We start from the raw sequence: 20,454 nt of genomic DNA, 5'->3' as shown, positions 1-20,454 counted from the left end.
ATCCAGATTTCCAAAAAATGTAGAAAACTTAAAGGAATACTTGAGCTTTTATTACTAGAAAAGGGACGTAGTATTTTTTGAAAAATTGTGCTTCCCAACCTGGCACTTGGTCCTGTTAGCATAACCGCTAGCAAAGATGGCGGACACTGTTTACATACCGTGGAATGAGGTCCTGTCCTCGACGAGTGGGTCTAAAAAGTGTGGAATTAGCGTTTTTTAAGCTTCGTTCCAAGTGTCACTGGTGGGAAGGGTTATTTCTCGACCCAGGGGAAACTAAAACTAAAATACTACGTCTCTGTTCTAGTAATACAAAGCTGAATGCAAATTGGTGAAGTATTCCTTTAACGTATTGGACCTGCTGCACTTTAGTTCAACATTTATTAGTGACCCAACCAGTTTCAGGACAAATAAAAAAGTTCCATTATACAGTCCTAGTTCGACTCGACTGAGCTGAGCCGATACTAAAATGTGACATCAACAGAGAGCCGGCCACTGATTGGTCAGCGAGTGTCGTCACTGGAAGAGTCACGAGCGCGACGTCCGACACGAGAGTCAAACCGAACAATGCTGAACTGTAGATTCAGCATTGTTTAAATGCTGAATCTAAATTAAATTTAAATACCCAAATGTTTAAATGCACAAGTCGCTTTGGATAAAAGCGTCTGCTAAATGACATGTAATGTAATGTAATGTAGATTGAAGTTGAAAAGACTTTAAAAAAAAATCCTTGATTCTCCAACATTTAGCAAAGGAAATGTCTAAAATGTCAATATTTAACAGTCTGGTGTATTTAGAGACAGCACTGCAGACAGCCAGCTACCGTTCAGCCGCATTTCAGCTCAGTGACTGAGCGTGTGCTCGATTCTAATGATTCAGTTACACTGAAAACAACTGCTTTGACCGTCTCTAGTTTGTGTCGCGTATAAAGAGTCGAGTCGAGTAGAATAATTTGTTTCCAAAACACTTATTTTTGTTAAAATCGTCCACACAGCTTGACCGTTATCAATTCAATTATAGCGAGAGAGAGTCTGTGCCCCGGTCACACAGGAAGTACTGAACCATTCTGTGAACAAATCTGTTTAATGAACTGATTCTAATGATTCAGTTACACTGAAAACAGCTGTGACCATCACCAGTTCGTGTGTCGAGAGTCGAATCGAGTCGAGCAAGATCTGTACAATGGAAAAGCGCCTTAAGCGCAGAGTTTTGGGCGAAAACAAAGTCAGAAATCATCTTCACATGTGGACAGTTATCAATTCAATTACACTTCGGCCTCAAAAGCCATAATACACGCACAGCTTGAAGCCAAGTGGAGGGGAAGAGAGAGAGAGAGAGAGAGAGAGAGAGAGAGAGAGCAAGCTACCCTGTGGCTGTGAGGACAGCTTCTCTCTCACCACATCACTTCTGAATCACCTGTAAGAAAACACTGGACATTATCACAAAGACCTGCACATGTAGACGAGTCGGTCAGTGACAGATACACCAGCGGATCAATAATTTAGTCCCAGTGGAATTATTGGTCGCATTTATTAGAGCAAGAGTGTTTTAGAAACCAATTATAGACAAGAGCTTTTTGTGGTAATTGTTTTTAAAAGTCTTAAAGTCTCTGTGATTCTCGTCAGTTTGACGCTTCAGAGTCCTGACATCAAAGACTGCACCTCCCTTTTTAAAAGCCCTTGTTTGTCGAGTTCAGCCTCAGGTCAGGAAATATCTGCTACGGTGAGGATGAAGTCACGCTCAGGGGTCACTACACTAAAAAAAACAAAACAACAACAAGTCAAAGAGTCAGTGAAACAACAACACAGCGAGTTTGATTTGTAATTGAATTTATTTATTTATTTATTTATTTTTTTTGGACATTTACAAAAACTTCAGACAAAAAAAACTTACAAACATCCAAATTGATATGTTCTGTAGACCTGACAAAGTCGATGACACATGGGATAAAACTTTCCTGAGGTAAAAGGTTCAGAGGAAAGAGACACAAACACAGGTCAGGACAAACCTGAAGCTCCACTGCTGCCGCCGCCGCCGCCGCCGCTCTCAGAGGTCTTGAGCCGAGGTTTGATCTGTAGCCCTTTTGCTGTTGAACAAACACAGGGAATCAAAGTGAAGACTCAAAAACACAGTTATAACGCGATGTACGTTCGTTCGTGTGTGTGTGTGTGTGCCCCGTGCGCTAAATCCTGCCGAAACGCTGAGTGATGACATCTCAGCTGATGAGTAAATGAGGAAGAGTGTGCGTTGGTGTGTTTGCTTATTTCTGCAACGTGAAGAGGAGCTCGCTTGGCTGGCTTCCACCTTTAATGAGGCTCCGGGCGGCGCTGCGCGTTAGCGAGGAAAGCAGAGAGTCATTAGTGACATGGAAGAGCACAAAGCAACAAGAGACACGCGAGGTAAAGACGAGGGGGAGTCACCAGTGACCGTTTTACTGAGTGATTGATTCATCATCGTCATCATCAAAAATCTCACTCCGTCTACACACTCACTCACACACACATACAGTACATACACCTGTAAAGACACACACACACACACACAACAAACATCTACTGCGACAATATTATCAGATATACGCATGCGTGTGTGAGTGCAGAATAGAGGGTTAGAGGGCGAGGAGGAAAAGGTCAAAGGTCCTGCTCGTTTCCAAGCAGAGCAGACTAAATATAAAGCAAAGAAGGAGGATTACGTAAGGACACATTTTGTGACACCATGTAGCAGGAATATGATCAATTTAAACGTTTACAGTCACTGTGTTGTATAAGGGGACACACTTTTAAATCTGTATCACCACATAAACTTTTGAATTTGAACTGTTTGGTAAACAAATAGAAAAATGTATTTTATGCATGTTATTTAAAATGTATTTATCTATAAAGGTTGGGAAGATTCAGTAAATTCGTCTGCGGGAGCCCTAAATGTTCGACACTGTTTTACAGTTCCTTCATGAAACACGTATGAACGTAACCACTCATCTCTTCAGAAGATTAAAAAACGTCTGACTCTCACTCACTGAACACAACACAAAAAGTTTGTTAGGTAACGTGTTGTCCGCTGTGACAGCTTGAAAACAGGTGTGTAGTGCTGTGTTGCAGCGGCAGCCGGCGTGCGTGTGTGCAGCAGAGGCAGGTGGATGAGGAGGAGGAGGAGGAGGAGGAGGAGGAGGATCGAGGGGCAGGCGGCCTCTCTCCTAATCCTCTATCTGTCATGTCTGTCAACAGAGAGCTCAGCTGTGCTTCTCTCCCGGCCCCAAAACCTAAATATTATTACCTCCGTCCTCTGAGCATTATTGCTCGTCCCCTGAGCATCGCCGCGCTCGCTCTATATCCCTCTGGCTTTGATAGATCAGTGTCTGTCTGCTGATACATGAACTGAGGAATGATCCGAGAACAGGCGCGACAAAAAGACGAAAAAGTGACCGCAGTTACAGTAAAGCGGGGGGCGGGGCGACCTTTTTTACCACGGGAAATATGAGCCGAGTCGCCATGTTTCATGTCAAAGATATATAGAGCAGAGTAAAAGTATATTCAGCCTTAACCACTGTACAAAACAAATGAGATAATGTAGTCGTACTATATCTGTGAGTGACAGGTGCAGCAGGTCCAACAAGTATTTCTGAACGAATATAGAGTTACATTCTGTTTTTGATGTGTCATTTTACGTTTAAAAAGAGCAGTGAATGTAGAAGTTTCTACCGCTTGGTGTCAGACCATAGTCCGGGGGGTTTGGAACCAGCAGTGTCTCCCTTTATTAGGAAGTCAAAGGCAACATGCTGGTGAAGCACAGTTTCCATCCACCTCTACCAACCTGCCCATCTCGGATTAGACGGATTAGAGAGCTGCAAAATGAAGCTTCAATCAGAACCAGGTTGGTTTCGTCTCACCTTTGACCTTGGTTGGCTGTGTGTCCGATGTTTCCGGCTCCTCCGGGGAGCACGACAGGGAGATGAAGGACGGCAGCGTCAGAGGACCATGGATAGGTGTCACTAAATCTGCCTGTGGCCTGCGTGTGAGAGAGGGAGAGACGGAGAGAGACAAACAGAGAGAGAGAGAGAGAGACATGACCAGCCTTTTTTTTCTTTTTCTTTTCCCGTCACTAGACGACGATACGTGTCAAAAAACAAACGCTCTCGTTCTCCAACCTCTCGGGGGTGGCGGCGGGCGCCTCGGTGCGAGCTCTCTTGGTCGCGTGGCTCGAGGAGGCGCTGCTGGAGCTCCGCTTGGCGTTGTGCCGGTGCTTCAGCTTACAGCGGCTGCCGTTGGGGCAGGATCCCGTCTTGGAGAAGTCCGGACACAGCAGAGTGTGTTTCTTCTTACACTGGTGGTTAGAGACAGAGACGCAGAGGCCGTCAGCTTTCATGCTTCATGTTTCATACATGCACGTGTTTGAATAAAGGCAACACAGAGGGAATGTCGTTAACGTGAGAGAAACACATTGACATAAATACCACAACAGATTAGTGTGTATATGCACAGCTCAACATCTGCTGTATCCTGTAAGCTTTTGTCATGTAATGCAGACTAAGTACCAAAAGGAAACTACACGTACATATATATACACTTCAATTCATCATTTTAGATAAATGGAAGCTAAATTAAGACGAATCAAAAACTGTCAGCTCTGAAAATTGATGGCGTTACATCTGCTCACATTTATAATGTTGCACGTGTCTCATTTTGTTTTGATTTACTGCCGACTGTTTTATTGAAACAAAGCTCTTGTTCGGCTGCTTGTGATTTGACAATTAACGTCTGAACGGGCTTCTGACAAGCAATACTATCGGAACCTGACTGAGGGAGCGTTTGTGTGTATACACCAGCAGCGCAGGGCCAGGTGGGGGAAAAGAAGCGCCGTACGACCGCGGGGAGGGGGGGTTCTGACCCGACATGAAACAAATCACTTGCTGCTGTTACTGCTTCCTGTGTGCTGTACTGCACACAGGAAGCAGTAACAGCAGCAATGCGAAGGGTGGAACATCTCTAACGGGTGAACTTGTCTTTACCATTCCGGCCTAGTTTTTGTTCAAGAACACAAGCATGTCCACGTGTTTGTCCCGACGCGACACAGAAACACTGACGCACTGAGAAACACAGAGGGTTGAGGGAGGTCACTTGACAATGTTTTCAACGTAAGGGACATGTGCGCAGATTTAAAAGTTGACAGTTAAAAGTGGCGGTCGACCTCCATACTTGCTATCAGCATTTGTATCTATTCAGATTTTACAGAAGAACCATCAATCTATCAAGGATCATGTGACTGGACTGTGGTGAAGAAACCACAGCACCCAGAGGAAAGTAAACCCACACAGATGGATGTCTAAGAAGATCCAAACTCTAAAAACAACAAGGGTTAAAACCTGAGCTGCTGTGAGACAACAGTGCTCCTTATATCCAAAGACCATCAAGTTGTGACCTCACTGCAGAGAGCCAAACTCCCGATGAGCTACTTTCTTAAGTCACCGCTGATGAGAAAACACCCAGCGTCTCCTTTAACGTGCAAGTGGGTCAAGTGCTCAGCGGGATTCTCCGGAACACTGTGCACGAGAGAGTAAGCTTTCACATGCATGTTTGCGACCGAGTGTGTATGACGGTGTAATATGGGTGTAAATTGGTAGCTTCATTCTCCACGAGATCTGATCCCACCCACCTGTCAGAAAAGCTAATTATATGCACTCTGGGGTGCAGGCTGTAAGGAGTGTGTGTCTGTGTCTGCGCGCGTGTGTGTGTGTGCGACTGGGAAGCAGATCGGTCTAGAAATAGTGTGTGTGTGTGTGTATCGGGAGAGTGTGTGTGCGTGTGGAGGGGAGAGGGATCTTGAGATCGATATTCCAGGAACTCCACTGGACTCGCGTTCGACTCTCTCTCTCTCTCTCTGTGGAGCCCCGGCAGCCCTGACTCGCCGCAGCTCACACTCCTGTTTGTGCGCCCCCGGGTGCGAGGGGCAGCCCGGGATCGGCTCGCTGTCGCATGTTTCTCGAGATCATCTTATAGGGCTGTGGTTTTGACACGCATTACGCTCAACAAATCCGGCCTGCCACTGGTGTCGATGACGCCTGGCAAAGTTATATTTGGCCCGTGGCATCATTACTGACAGCATCGAGTCCTTCAATGCTCTGCATAGACTCTTAATACACGAGTTTATGGCAACGAATACTCATCTAAGGCCAGAAAAGGATGAAATTCTGAGATAATGGATAGAGCTACGGGTTAAAAGAAGATGAATAACCTCCTGCATCACTTAGCTGTTTGAATAAACATCTACAGGTTGGTTTACAGGTTTCCTTGCAGGATGATATCTGTGATATTTCCTTCAGGGCTGCACAATCAAGTGTAGAATTATAAAAACAAATCCCTGTGTTACTTATTACACTTCTTATTATTAACAGTTCTCCAGTGCAATTCAATTAAGTATTCACTGCTAACTTTGGTTAGGAGCCTGACAAACTACATTATTAGCCTGATTTTTTAACATTTCACGGAAACCTGCAACATCTCATTTTAAATTTTGTACCTATAATAATCGTTTGTACATGTACATATTTTTGTAGTAAAACTTTGTTTTCAAATCACCTTTTTTTAAGAGCTGCAGCTAACGACTATATTCACGATCGATTCATCCGTCGAGTATTTTCATCGTTTTTGTCCAGAAAATGTCAGAGAAATGTTGATCACTGTTTGTTTGAATGATTTCTTAATTATGTGGAGCAAAGACACGAAGAAAATCTTCACATTTAAGAAGAGGACGCGATCAGATCAGACGTGTCCACTGAAATCTAAGTGGACGTCTAATCATCAGTGAATCTATGGAAACATCACATCATTGTATCATATTACTTTCACATAGAGTTGAAAAATATGCAACGTGAAGCTTTCCAGTTGTTAAAGATTCAAAACACTACGGAACAACTTTTAATTGCAATGCAGGGAGAGTGTTAAAAAGATATTAACCGTTTCCAATATGTAACTGCTTCTTTGTTGTAGAAACGATGAAAAAAGAAAGATTAAATTGCTGGAAACTGGAATAGAGTGGAGATGCTGTGTCACTACTGTGTTTATAACAGTGTGTGGGGGGGGGAACCTGATGAAGCCCTAACGACTGTGATGTACAGCAGTTACACAACTCTACTGCACACTAAATAAATAAATAATATAATAACAACAGCAACCGCTGATAGATGACTCAAAAAAAACTAAAAACTCAACTTGTAAAAAAAGAAAAAAAGTTGCAAATCACGAGAGTTAAAGCCGAAGCACTTTACCGGTGAAAGAAAGACAAAAAGAAGTGTTGGGGGAAATTGAGTGTAAAAGCTGCATCCACTCACCACGTCTTCATACATCCTCATTTTCATAAAAAGACAGAGAGGGAGGGAGAAAGAGGGGAAAAGAGAGAAAGAGAGAGATGGGAAATGGGAGGAAAAAGCTAAAGTGGACAGAACATCTTTATCCCACACCAAGTTAACAATTTTCCACTTGATTTAAGGAATGCTGGGATGTCTCTGGGGCCTATTAGAGAGGCTCTCTCTGCAGGGCCAAAAACCAGGAGTCAGCACATTTACCACCAGACGGAGAGAAGTAGCAGAAGAAGTACGAACGAAAAGAGGGAGGGGAGGGTGGGAGATGGAAAAGACAGTAAAATAAAAAAAAAGCTAGAAGAAGAAGGGAGGAGAGGGGGCTTCACAAGAATTTACATCTCGGCCGTGAAGCCAACACTCGTCTAAAGTACCTCACAGTGAGTGGGGAAGAATAAAGGAGTCGGGGGTTGATAAAATATAAAGATTATAACGGAGGGAAATGGTGGTGGTGGGAGGAGGGAGATTGAGGCTTCGCAGTGTCAAAAGACTTTGGACTGATCAGATCGATATCAGCACTGCATTAAATAAAAAAAACAAAAACCCCACAGCATCCTAATTCATTTATATGAGCTCAAGAAAGAAAGAAAGAAAAAGTGGGCGTCACCCTGTTGCACCGTGTGCAGGAAAACTGAGCAGCAATAGAAACACAGATTTAAGCCACTCAATTTCACCACATAAAGTCTATTATTATAGACTATATAAATGTACGAAGGCAGCAATGATTATTCCATTATTAATATTTAAGTTTTTTTTTTCCTTTTTTTAAATAATAATTAAAACAAAGGCTCTGATTTTTCAGCTTCTTAAATGTGAACATAGACAGGTTTCTTCTGTCCTCAGGAGACATCGATCAACATCTTCTTATATTTAAAGACCAAACAATGTACGCCATCTTATGAATACGCTCAATAAGTTTGTGTCACTTCAACTTCCCACTCACTCCAATGGTCACGGACCAAATCAGCGATTCTAGCTCACAGGACAAAACAGTAGGAGCTGCTGGTTCACTGCCGCCTCCATCATCATGCTTGTGTTACACAGGCAAATTTAAATGAATGCTTTCAAACACCAAAATAATAAGTGAACCTACTATTGGAGGCAGCAGTAATCCAACAACTGTCCTGTGATCTGTGAGGGGGAGAGAAAAAGGCTGTTTTTGTCAATGGATGTGGTTAAAAAAAAAAATAAAAAAAAAAGCTGACTAACGACAAATTAAATCAGTTAACGTAGTCTTAAAATAACACACACTTTAATACAAGAGCCTTTTGTTAAAGACACTAAATTCTGTTGCACCTCCTCTTTGCTGAGTCACCACTATGTAAAAACAATGACTGCACATTTTCACTGCAAGTACTGTATGTGTCCTCACTTCAGAGATGCTCTCTTTAAACACGTAGCGTGTGTTTCAACGATAAATAATTTGTCATTCTTTTAAATTTATTTTTTATCAAACATTGAAACGTACAAAAGAATACGCCTTATATTAATATTCTTGCGTCACGCGCGCTCTCTTTTCCCCCGTGTGTGAAAAAAGGGTTAAAACGAGGTTTAAAAAACGAGGAGGAACGGCAATAAAAAGGATTAATTCACTGATTCATTACACTAAACAGCTAATTAGATAGCTCTCTGTTACCAACTGGCACAGGATGTAGTTCCAATATGCTGAATCGCCCGAAAGGCCATTAATAAAAGCCAATAAAAGTTAACTATAGCCAAGCTTCCACAAACTACGGACGCCCGACGGCGCCCGGTGACAGACTGTCGTCCTAATGTGACAGAGAGTGGGGGGAGAAGATGAACCTGATGCGGGAGCCGCATTTGAATGATTAATAAAACTTCACGTTGATGCTCCAGAGTAAAAAAAAAAAAGAGGGACAATTAGGAAAGCACAGACAGATCCTGTGAGGTGGAGGCTGAGACAAAGCCGGGGACGAGGCAGGATGGCAGCAAAATCTGTGGTGAGGAAGAGGAGAAGCAGGAGGAGGAGGATGGAGGAGAAAAGGATGGAGGCGAGGAGCAGACTTAACCCCTGAGCTGCTGGAGTGTCTGCCTGCCTGGCCCATAGTGCCATCCTCAGCAGTTTTCCCATCTATAATTACTGCCTGCTATCCATCATAGAGCCGCCAGAGCCTCACAGTGCAGCGCTCCGTAAACACACACACAGACACACATGCGCTCAGGCACAAATACACACACACACACAAGGGAGAAAATCACAGACCTAAGCACTTCGGCTAATAGAATAAATATTAATATCCCTTTTGTTTTCTATATCCTCGTTTCCCCGCGCACTATTTAAATGAGGTCTGACAGTGTGAAAAAGCATCTGTTTCACACTCGACGCTCAAAGACGTGCAGACGGACGAGGGAAGGAGACAAAGGGAGGTGAGGGGAGGAGAGATGGGAGCAACGGAGGGTGTGTTTGAGGTGGACATGTGGACTGTGTGTGTGTGTGGGTGGTTCAAGTGTCTCCAGTCGTCTGTAGGTGGCTCTCTCTGTTACCCATCAGGCCCTCAATGTGTCACTCAAAAACTACAGTTATGCCATTATGGACGACCACCAACGGCAGCTGTTCCTGGCTGGGTGTCACTGTGTACGTGTGTGTGTGTGTGTGTGTGTGCAGGATCGGTTACCAAACGACTTGTTTACCTAAGTCTAACATGAGCGGGACTGTATACATGTCGTACAGTACAATCGTATAATTCCAGAAGGAAGAGCGCGCCGGGCAGATCGCCCGACTCTGTAATCAGGTAATGGTGTCAGTGCAGTCGGATCAAACGCAGCGCTGAGACGCTGACGGTGTACTCCGGGAGCCAGAACAGTCACTATCTATTATTTCAGTCACTGACGCGGTGATGAGGGCTTGAAGTCGCGTTGGTGGTCGAAATGAAGAGGTCAACAAACATCAGATGAGCAGCGTCAGTGACCCTTCGTGTGGCCCCCGGGTCAAGTAAAGTGCTTTGTCATTCTCTCGCAGTCTCTCAGCAGTGTGGCGTCAAAATGTATAGTTGTATAGACATGTGGACTGTTGACACTCCTCATATGTTTAAAAAGCCCCACTAACAACCACTTACCTCAATAACAGTGGGAATGAACACAATCAGCGTCCACTCGCAGGTTAAATGACTTTGAGAAGAAGAAGAAACTCGATTGACTTGTGAGTGTATGGTGTGTTTGTACCTTCTCTCCTTCGGGACAGTAGCCCTTGACGAAGTCCTCGCACACTTTAGCTTTGTGCGACACGTAGACGTGACTGTAGGGACAGTCGCTGTTGCTGCAGATTCCCTTCAGGAAGTACGAACACACCGGCATCTGGAGAGAGAGTCAGACACGGAACGTGTAACGGAGGGATTATTCACAGAATTCATAGATTACAACAGATAATGTGCAGATTTCCGGCGGCCAATGGACTCTTTTTTTGCACTATATATGCACTATATATAACCAAATCTAAACCACGCAGGAGTGAAAAACTTTAAAGAAAAATTGCCTTTCTTTCCACATCTGGAGTCAAATAACATAATATGAGATGAGTGCATACAGACACACTGTCTGTCACAGGTGGGTTTCAGCTAAGCTAATAATAAATTATAAAACCAAAGCTGCGGGCCGTACAAAATCCCCCCGCGAGCCGTAGTTTGGAAACCCCTGGATTACACGTTTCACAAACATAAAAACATTTAATTAAATCATAGTTAGTAGTATGTAATTCTGTCACTTTTCTATTCCTGTTGTGTTGACATTTCCCAAGATTACAGGCAAAATATACAAATTGGTGTTTGAATTTATTTAACTCTAAATACCTTTAGGCTTTACTGTTACATAATTACTATAATTAGCCCATTCGTTCTCAGTATTATTAGTCACTGCTACCATTGCATGACTTCATATTGTTGCAACTGTGCAACTTGTGATGAAAAAAGAAAGTGAAAACACAAAATGGTAAAGGTGACACAGACGTAGATAAAGTAAACAACAATGGCGGCAGGCACGGGATTAACGGAGATTACACGAGTCTGTAAACAAACTTTGCCCATCTAAGACTGCGCCGCCGCCACCATGTAGAGATTAGACGCGCGTCCCCTTGTGCCAAATGATCTGTCACACTGAGCAGCTAAATGACCTTAATTGCAGTTGACAGCAACAGAGTGAGAGTGAATGAGCGTCCTGTGTGTGTGTGTGGGGGGGATCTACTGTTTAACATGTGTGGAGGGGGGGGCACGCCCGAGCATGGAGGAGGCCGCACTAAATATAGCACCGAGCAGGGAGAGAAAGTTCGGGGAGGCCGTGGTGGGGTGGGAGCGCGGAGAGGGATCATACCTCGGACTGGGGATCAGTTCTACCATTAACTGCTACAGAAATATTTATCCAGGCCGGCTCGGCCCAGTTCTCAGGATGTGTTTATGTGCTCTGACTGAGGCAGAAGAAGGGAGACTGGGGGTGTGGGGGGGAGCAGGGTCAGGAGTGTCTCGTTCCGAAGGTATTTGTGGTAGTGGCGGAACAGGCGGGGTGGGGTGGGGGGAATAGCGGAACAGGCTTGGGGCTCGCGTATACACACTGTCGTGCAGAACAGGTTTGGAGAGCTGCCGGGTGTACAATAACCACCCCTCGCCCCACCTCGACCCTCATACCCCCACCCCAACCCTGCACTGTCCTGTTTAAGGTGTCCACATGAAATTAGAGCGCGGGCCAAGGGTTTTTTGGGGGTGGGGAGGGGGATGGGTTGCTGTTGGAGAGGTGGCATTACAAACAGACAGCTGGCCTCTCAGCACTTACAGGCAGCAGTGTGACAACCAACACAGGTGCAGGGCATTGTGTGTGTGTGTGTGTGTGTGTGGAAAAAGAGAGGGTGAGTCAAGACACCTGTTATAAGAGTTGTTTGTCTCAGTTTATAAAAAAAAGGGGAGGAAAAACAAGTTTTCCCTTTTTGGCTAAACGTCCCCATAGAGACACACACACACACACACACACGCACGCACACGCACACGCACACACGCGTACGCACATGCGCGCACGCACACGCACACACGCACGCAGCCTTGCATATTGTACACTCCAATCAAATGTGGACGGAGCTCCCAGGCGAACACTATACCATATAAACTATAAAAAAATATGTTATTTCTATGAATGCAGGAGTGATTTCCTGGACTCAGAGGTGAGGCCTAAAACCAGTGACCTGAAATCTGTATCGAGGAAAATGAACGGGTTATTTCAACTTGTCCATACGTCGAACAGGTGACGCTCGCTGCTGCTCGTTTACCAATAAGCCTCTTTCTGTATGCCAAATAGAGGTCAACTCTTTCTCGTGACATGGAAACAGGAACCGCGCCAAGAACACAAATATGGTACACCCTGGCTGTGCCATATACTCGGTCATCTTATATCCACACACTGTGCTCAACCCTGGCCTTTGCGGTGACAACTTACCTTCTCCTTGGCCACCTTGTGGGAGAATGGACAGATCCCGTCTGCCTGTTTGCATGTCCCTCGCAGAAACCTGCACGTGAACGACAGATGATATCATATGTTCGTTAACAGAAAGGGAACAGAGGTCTCGCGGTTAAGGGACTGACACAAATATTCAAAATAGTTCCCAAGATGTCATTTCAAAAGTTTCTGAAATGCCTCAATTCATCACTTTGTTAGGGGCAAAACAGTGTGTCACTGTCGGTATATTTATCCGAAAATTAACCAGAAACCGAAGGCGATACTGACAGCTCAATGTTTCATCATTTTTCTGGCAGGTGTCTGTAGCTTTAGTTGCATGTGCGACATGATTTGTTAGTCTGTAACGGGATGACGGATATGCTTCTTAGAAATTGTAGCCACCTCCTCCACCGCCTTCTCTCTTTCACGCACACAGGGCGACTGTAACGTGTGTACTGAACTCTGATTGTGCTTCTACCGTGACCTCGTCACCCCTCGGCGGACATATCACACACAGAAAATGTCACATTGGCAAGAACGTGTCGGCGTTACCTGGTGCAAACAGCCACCTTGTCCGGGTCGTGGATGTAGGGACAGCTGTCGCCGCGGTTACACTTGCCAAAGCGGTTGTAATACATACAGTACTGCTTTTGCTGCTTCTTCTGATGAGCCTGTCTGATTGTAGCGAGGCTCCGCTGAACTGCACGGCTTGTTTTTTTTTAAAAAAAAAAAAAAAAAAGAAGAAGAAGACAAAAACACAGTTAACCACAAATCACTCAAACAGCCTGTTGAAACCAAAGACGACAAACTATTCCATGACAGTTTCAACTCTAAGCTCCTCTGAGGGAATTAAGGATCGGTCTATACTTCATATGCTAATTTTAATTTTGAGATTACTTCAGGCTTTGCAGCTCTTAGTTGAGAGCGATGAAAGGTCGTTAATACTGGAGGGGAAGGAGAGAGGTGAGGATCAAATGCAAACAGTCTTGGCTGGATTTTATTTCAACATGGCACCGGGTGTATGAAGGCAGCCAGCGCCATGACCCACACTGTTGAGGTTTTCCCCTTTAGTACGCCCTAAAGGCCACTGCAATGCCAATTAAACACATTTCCACAGTTAGAACTTTAACTGTCATACAGCATTAATGGTGAAGCAGAAGTGACTAAATTGTAACCATGGCTACACGTAAACAGGTGATTAAGAAGCCTTTGATTAGAATAGAATAGAATAGAATATACTTTATTAATCCCTTGCGGGAAATTCTTTCGTCACAGCGCTCCAGTGTACAAAGGTAACGAATGTTATAGCAGCAGGTTTTTTTTTAAATTACAAAGTTAAAAACTATAAAAATAAGTACGAATAAACCTTAAAGGCTGTGGCATTACCGACACTCTGTTTTAATTCAAGTGGTTTACAAAAACACAACACACTGGGTTAAGCTGACCCAATCAGATCAGGCCGAGAGCTAAAACTGAGCATTTCACACAAGAGTGTGAAAAGAGGCAGATAGATAATGCACATTTTAATTTCTTTACAGCATGTAAATGTTCTCTAAAGTCCCAAATTAAAATGACTAACCTGAACCAGGAAATATGGGCACTTTAATTAATTAAAGATCGAATATAAATGCAGAAATGTTCACACAGAGTTATAGGACAGCGACGCCTGATGTGAGAGAGAGATTAAAACAGGCCCTGAGAGCGCCGCGAACGTGCTACCTGGCTAAGTGACGAGTGCTGGAGGGTCGGTTCCAAGTCGGAGTCATGGGTGAGACGTTGGGGCTGCACGGCCGTCCTACACGTGGAGGGTAAAAAAGACAAACAGGGCTTTTATTAGACACATGTCCCACATTGGATTGGAGATTGAAAGGTAGCTACTGTCTACGGCCTCACAGCTAAATCTGTAGCACCACAGAGGGCATAATGATTCAAAACAAAAAGTAGATTTTTTGACTCTCTTTAGAGACAAAATGTGTCGTTATTCTTATATGGCATGCATACGTTCTTACATTCCATTCCAACTATTCATATCAGAAAGTGTATAATTGTGCAGTAACAGCATCACATTGACCGGTGGCTTCAACTGTGCCGGTTTGACGCGGACGTGCCAAAGCAAAGAGTGTCCAGCTCTGTCTGAGAACATCGTAAACACTATGTACCCAATGCAGCGCGCACACACACGGCAGGGGAAAGGTGTGTGTGTGGTTGTTGGACGCCACGAAATGGAGAAGAGGACGAGGAGGTGTCGAGGTTGCTGTTACAGATGACGGCCGATATCATTCCCGACGTCTAATTTTGGAACAGTTTTAACAGTTAAGACTCCGTGGTGACTTAAGCGCAGCAGGATTACAGGCCCGTGGCTGCACACCACCAACACATGTGAAACACGCTGCTGCTGGGAGATATGGAATCAAGACTCCTGGTGAGAGGACACCTGAGGCTTAGTTGTCGAGGACTGCGGGGCTGCATGCATGTGTGTGTGTGTGTGTGTGTGTTGGGATGCCAGTCACGAGTTTAACAGAGTGGAGCTCTTCAATTTCCCCTGCAGGTGTAGTCGCTACAGAATGTGAAGGGGGTAGAGGCAGATCTGGGCTTTAATCTGCACCATCCAGCTCTCCGGACCCTCCCCCCTTGCTGCGCTGACAGATGACAAGTTTATTATTTCAGATGGCAAATCCAGCCAGCTCTACTAAGTCCATTAGAGAGCATGTGGACAGAGCTGCAGCCCCAAACATGAATAAACACCCTTGTATCACCTCAGGGTGCACACAGATTTACTGCCCCATACTCACACTGAATGTTCTGAATACAGCAGGGCACTGAACCTCATTACCTCTTCAGTATTGACTGAAATGATCTAATGTAACTCTATTAGACCATTATTAGAAACCAAAGACTGCTATTAAATGGCCGGACAAATTCACACTTTGCTTTTACATAAAAGGAATTAAAACCTATGTGTGAATACTGGCTGATACAAATCCAAATCTACAATAAATGAAGACTAAAGGTGGACTGCAGGTAATTAAGTAATAGGTGGGAATGATTATGCACACTCAGACGACGTGCATGAACTGAAATGATACGCACAATGTCACGTTCCGTCTTGATTTTCTGCGTTTTGAAGAGTTAATAGAGTCAAGGTTTGAGCGAATTCTGACACCGAGACTCTGCAGCTCCCGTGTCAGGTCGTAAAAACTCTGCTCTTCACACTTTTCTTCTGCCCTGTGGCAACAGACTGATTAAGAACTGACAGTAGCATCTTGTTCTTTTAAATGAGACTGAATTGCAAAGACAAAAACATGTGTACGTCAGAGTCAAAAGAACCCAAATACATATTAGTCTTCTCTTCCTCGTTATTAATCAGAAACAAAAGTTGTGTTGCAGTGGGGGCGAGCACGCTGTACCTGTTGGGCTGATGTTGGACACCACAGTGCGGGACAGCTTATTGGGCGACACCCGGTAAAGGGAGTCGCCGATCCAGCACATGTCACTTCCTCTCCAGTGCTGGGTGGGCGACGGGTGTCTGTCTTGAGTGGAACGCGGTCTGCTCTGATGGAAACTCCTGCGAGGGGGAGAAGGCAGAAGTCAGAAATCAGGAAATCAGAAGTCACATATTACGCATACAGTCAATTAAGACAGAACTCCAGTTTATTTTCACAAGTGGGATTATTTAAGTTCAGTTCTCAAAATTCAGTCAAGCTGGTGTGACGTTATCTGCTCATCTCTCCCCGAGTTCCACCCCCTTGTTACCCATCTTCAGCGTGGCTCTTCCACTACATCTCCCCTCCTCGCTTTATGTTTCCCATCCTCTGCTCTCCCCCCCTTGTTCTCTCTCCCTCTCTCTCTCTCTCCCATGTCACGGCACTCTGTTAAATTGCTCCTCTAATGGAAAGGACGGCAGTGTGGAAATGGAGAGAATTGAAAAGAGGAGAGGAGGAAATCAATGAGATAATAGGCAGGGCAGGGGGCCAGAGCAGCGAGGTTGGCCCCTACACCGGAGCGCCCGAGACTGCACACACACACACACACACACTCACTCTCACATACATACACACGGTATCACGGCACACTTCTTAAACAGTAAGTACAGTACACACATGTAGCATGTTCACCATCCAGGAGTCACTCAGTGGACTTGTGTATGTGTGCAGTGGCTGCACACACGAGGCTGAAATGTGTGCCGAGATGCTGGGTGGTGGTGGTGGTGGTGGTGGGGGCCGTGCAGGGGTTATGGCGATAAATTGCGCTGTCCTGTCACTTCTATTTGGGGTGGATTGGGGCTGGTGTGCAGGGCGCCACTGGAGGTAATTTGCTGCCGTATTTCAGATGGGCTGGAAATGGGTTTAGAGCGAGAGTTCATGCCTCCCATTACAGAGAAAGGAGCGGGTTACCCCAAACACACGCCACGCACAAAACAACTGACATGGACGCTTAACGCGCCACAGCCGGCGGCGCGCTGCCGCACTGCTGCAAACAAGGAGGAGGAAAGGAAACAGAGCAAAATATCTGCCTTCAGCTGTGTTCACATACTCTGTCTAACCTGACTGCGCGCCATAACTCAGAGGTACAGACACTCAGTTTCACTGATCAGTCGCTGCCCTACACAGGGCAACTGCAGCCAGGGGAGCTGTAATGGAGGCTAATGTTGAAGCTCTGACTGCCACCAAGGGAGGTTTAAACAAGGACCGGGTGCCCTAAGGAGCCACAATGGAGGTTAATGGGGATATGACATGAAGAGTTAACAGAGATGGCAGTTAACCCCGACACAGGGCTGCAGTCGGGGGGGTGAATCAGGGTGCGAGGCTCAGTCTGTGAGGATGTTTTCACGTTGGACCAGAACATCGGAGTCATGTGTCCATGTTTACAGGGGGGAGGGGCAAAGGGCACAAACCATTTAAGGCCAATTCATGCTGCAGGCCCCCTTTACGCCTGGCATTAAAATGTGTTTTCTGTGACCGGACTGCACGTGTTCCAGGTAGCGCAAGAAATTAGAACGGAACAGAACGTGGGATCAGGTGACCCAAACCCTTATAAGCATATTTGGACATGTTCATATGAGCAGCTCTCAGCAGAAAGTACGGAGAGGCCTTTTGGTCACAAGCACTCGCATAAGAGATGATGTGTTGTTCCGACATCAGGGATTTACAGCCTCTAAATGCGAGCGACCACCTGTGCAAAATGATGTCGGTGCTGACGGAGGAACATCTAGTATCAATATCTTTTCAACAGTTCTGCTTCGGGCCCGTCGCTCATTTCAGATCATCTGACTCGGTCGGTCTACGGTGTGCAAAGGCATCAGCTTTATTTCAACTAATAAAGAAATTGAAAAAAAGGGAATAAACAGATTAGTTACACTCCAGGAAATGCGGATCCGAGAGCCTCATTTGGGTGAACGCTGTATAAAGTTTTCAGCGTCTGTGTGAGTTTTTGCTTGCACACAAACACACACACACACACACGCAGGCATGTGTATGAGTTTTAGCCTCAGGTCTGACACTATTAGTGCAAATGGCCTCTGTGGGAGCAGTTACCTACGCAAGACGGTAATCTGCCTGTAATGAGAGAGGAGGGCAGGAGTGATGAACGGAAACAAACAGAGGAGAACATAAAAATTCAAACATTGGAGGAAGGAACTGTTTTTCTCTCGCTCTGCCTCCAGACTCTCCTTGGCCTGTTCCACCGGCATGCCCTTGACCTTCAGAGGGATATCTGTTATCAGAGAGTCTGCAGGCCAGTCTGACGCACAAATCCTCCGCTGCTGGACAGCTAAGTCGTTCCAGAGGTGAACCCTTTCTGGCGACGTAACACTACTTTCCCTTGGTCTGCGAGGCCTGCGGGCCACTTCGGCACGTTCATAATCCAAATTCAAACTCTTTGGTAATTTATACTTGTATACGCGAATGGAGGTCGTTTTGTATTCCAAAGAAAATGACATTAAAACAAAAACAATAAATGTGAGCTGTTTTTACACAGCAGCTCCATCAGTTTGTGCGGCCAAACAACGACGAGACTTCTTCTATTTGGTCTTGGTCGCTCGATATGGATCGTCTTCACTTAATAGCAGAGTGTCAGCACTTTAACCTCACTTTAACCTCGACGGCAGCAAAGCACATGTCAGCCTAAATACATTTTCGATTTCGTTTTTGCAGAACAATTGAAAGGAACTGTACATATCCTCATCCAGTCTATTTAAGATTTAGATGTTTTAAAATTGGCTGATGCGAGAGAGTGCAAGGGTCAAAACCTTATCCATTTACTACAGCAGCAAATACTCGCATTATACAAAGTTTAAATATGTTGACGAACTAATTGGTTCAACCCTGAAACACAGTTTGTTTACTGAAAACAGACAAACAATGGCTGGAGGTCACGGTGAACGAAGAAAAAGTGCATGGAAAAAGAACGGGGAAAATATGGACGGGGGAAAGTAGAGGGGGCAAGGGCACGAAGAAACTCCCCTGAGATTAGTCTGCATCCATATGTGCTGGTGTTTGTGTGTGCAAATTCAGGTGTGTGTGTGTGTGTGTGTGTGTGTGTGGTGGTCTGCTGTGACCATGCGATGCACAGATAAAGGAGAGCGCGATTCAGCACTACCCGAGCCGTTGATGAATGATCCGACTTTTGTTTTAGTGACAGGGAAGAATTTGGAGGGTCGCGCGACTGCTCCGAATAATGCTGCCCTTGTCTATTTGTCTGCAACCCAAGCATTAGTCGGCTCATATTGGGAAACAGTTACCCTTGAAACAGAGCACAGCAAAAACAGTCATCCGACTAATTCCGGCAGTGAGGACTGCTGCTGCTCTTCTTCTTCTTCTTCTTCTTCTTCTTCTTCAGGCTCTTAAGAACCAAAGCTGTGTCATTTACACATCAACATCGCATCAGAAATCCAACGTAACGTTACAAAAGCCCTTCCTTTTAAAGACAATCTGTGCAGGACGTGGTGTCAACAGCACCCGGGGAAGCTTGTGACACGTGAGTGCAGGAGACAGGTAGATGACTAATGTGATAAGGAACGAGTAAATGAATGAACTGGGTATAAAAGGGATGAATGGGTGAGTGAATGCGGGAAAGGAGAGAAGTGAAGAAGAGGGAGCGCTGCTTCACTTTATTGCCCAGTCTCTTACATCCTGTGCTGATCGATACTGAAGCACTAAAGGAGATGAGCGCCTGAAATGAGTGTGCATGTGTGTGCGGATGTATATACTTTGAAAAAAAAGAGGGAAAAAAAAAGGGTATTTATTTAGGATCAGGGTGCTTTGCCATGTTGGGGGCTGTAACATTAATAAAAGGATAAATTAAGGGGTAAGAAAAACAGCCAATAAAAATGGTTAACATGAACGAGGGCGGCAATTGTTAATTTTTCAGAACAGAAACAGCAGCAGAGAAATAGAAATTTAAGGGAGGTATAAAGGGGAGACAAACAGGGGAGTGTGTGAGGGAGGTGAAGGGAGGACCGGGCTGTAATTTATCCTGCAGTGTGCATGCTTTACAGCTTTCTTAATTCAACTCCTGCTACTATTAATGGAGTTAATGTTGAGATTATATCTATTTTCTGGTGACGGGGGCTGAAATACTGCAGCACATTTCTGCACCCATTTAAAGCGCTGCCCGGCACTTAATCAAACACCACACTTCCTATGGCCAATACCGCACACGGAGAGCAGAGCATG

The 20,454-nt window shown here is 45.0% G+C and overlaps 1 protein-coding gene across 1 annotated transcript in view; it reads right to left on the bottom strand.

Moving 5' to 3' along the window:
* Window positions 1–1,852: 1,852 nt before the first annotated feature.
* The window catches only part of zc3h3 (zinc finger CCCH-type containing 3), a 54,796-nt gene continuing 36,194 nt past the window's right edge, over window positions 1,853–20,454 (bottom strand). Inside the window, exons 5-12 of the mRNA XM_044043781.1 lie at window positions 16,189–16,346; window positions 14,501–14,576; window positions 13,334–13,489; window positions 12,782–12,851; window positions 10,532–10,663; window positions 4,142–4,317; window positions 3,884–4,002; window positions 1,853–2,083 (exon numbers count right to left, since the gene is read on the bottom strand). Coding sequence (XP_043899716.1) covers window positions 1,995–2,083; window positions 3,884–4,002; window positions 4,142–4,317; window positions 10,532–10,663; window positions 12,782–12,851; window positions 13,334–13,489; window positions 14,501–14,576; window positions 16,189–16,346 — 976 coding nt within the window. The 3' untranslated portion in view covers window positions 1,853–1,994. The remainder of the gene's footprint in view (window positions 2,084–3,883; window positions 4,003–4,141; window positions 4,318–10,531; window positions 10,664–12,781; window positions 12,852–13,333; window positions 13,490–14,500; window positions 14,577–16,188; window positions 16,347–20,454) is intronic.

The sequence above is a fragment of the Solea senegalensis genome, linkage group LG14 (assembly GCF_019176455.1).
Source record: "Solea senegalensis isolate Sse05_10M linkage group LG14, IFAPA_SoseM_1, whole genome shotgun sequence".
Classification (NCBI taxonomy): Eukaryota; Metazoa; Chordata; class Actinopteri; order Pleuronectiformes; family Soleidae; genus Solea; species Solea senegalensis.
Note: the sequence above shows the minus strand (reverse complement) of the source record. Positions and strands in the feature narration are given on the sequence as shown.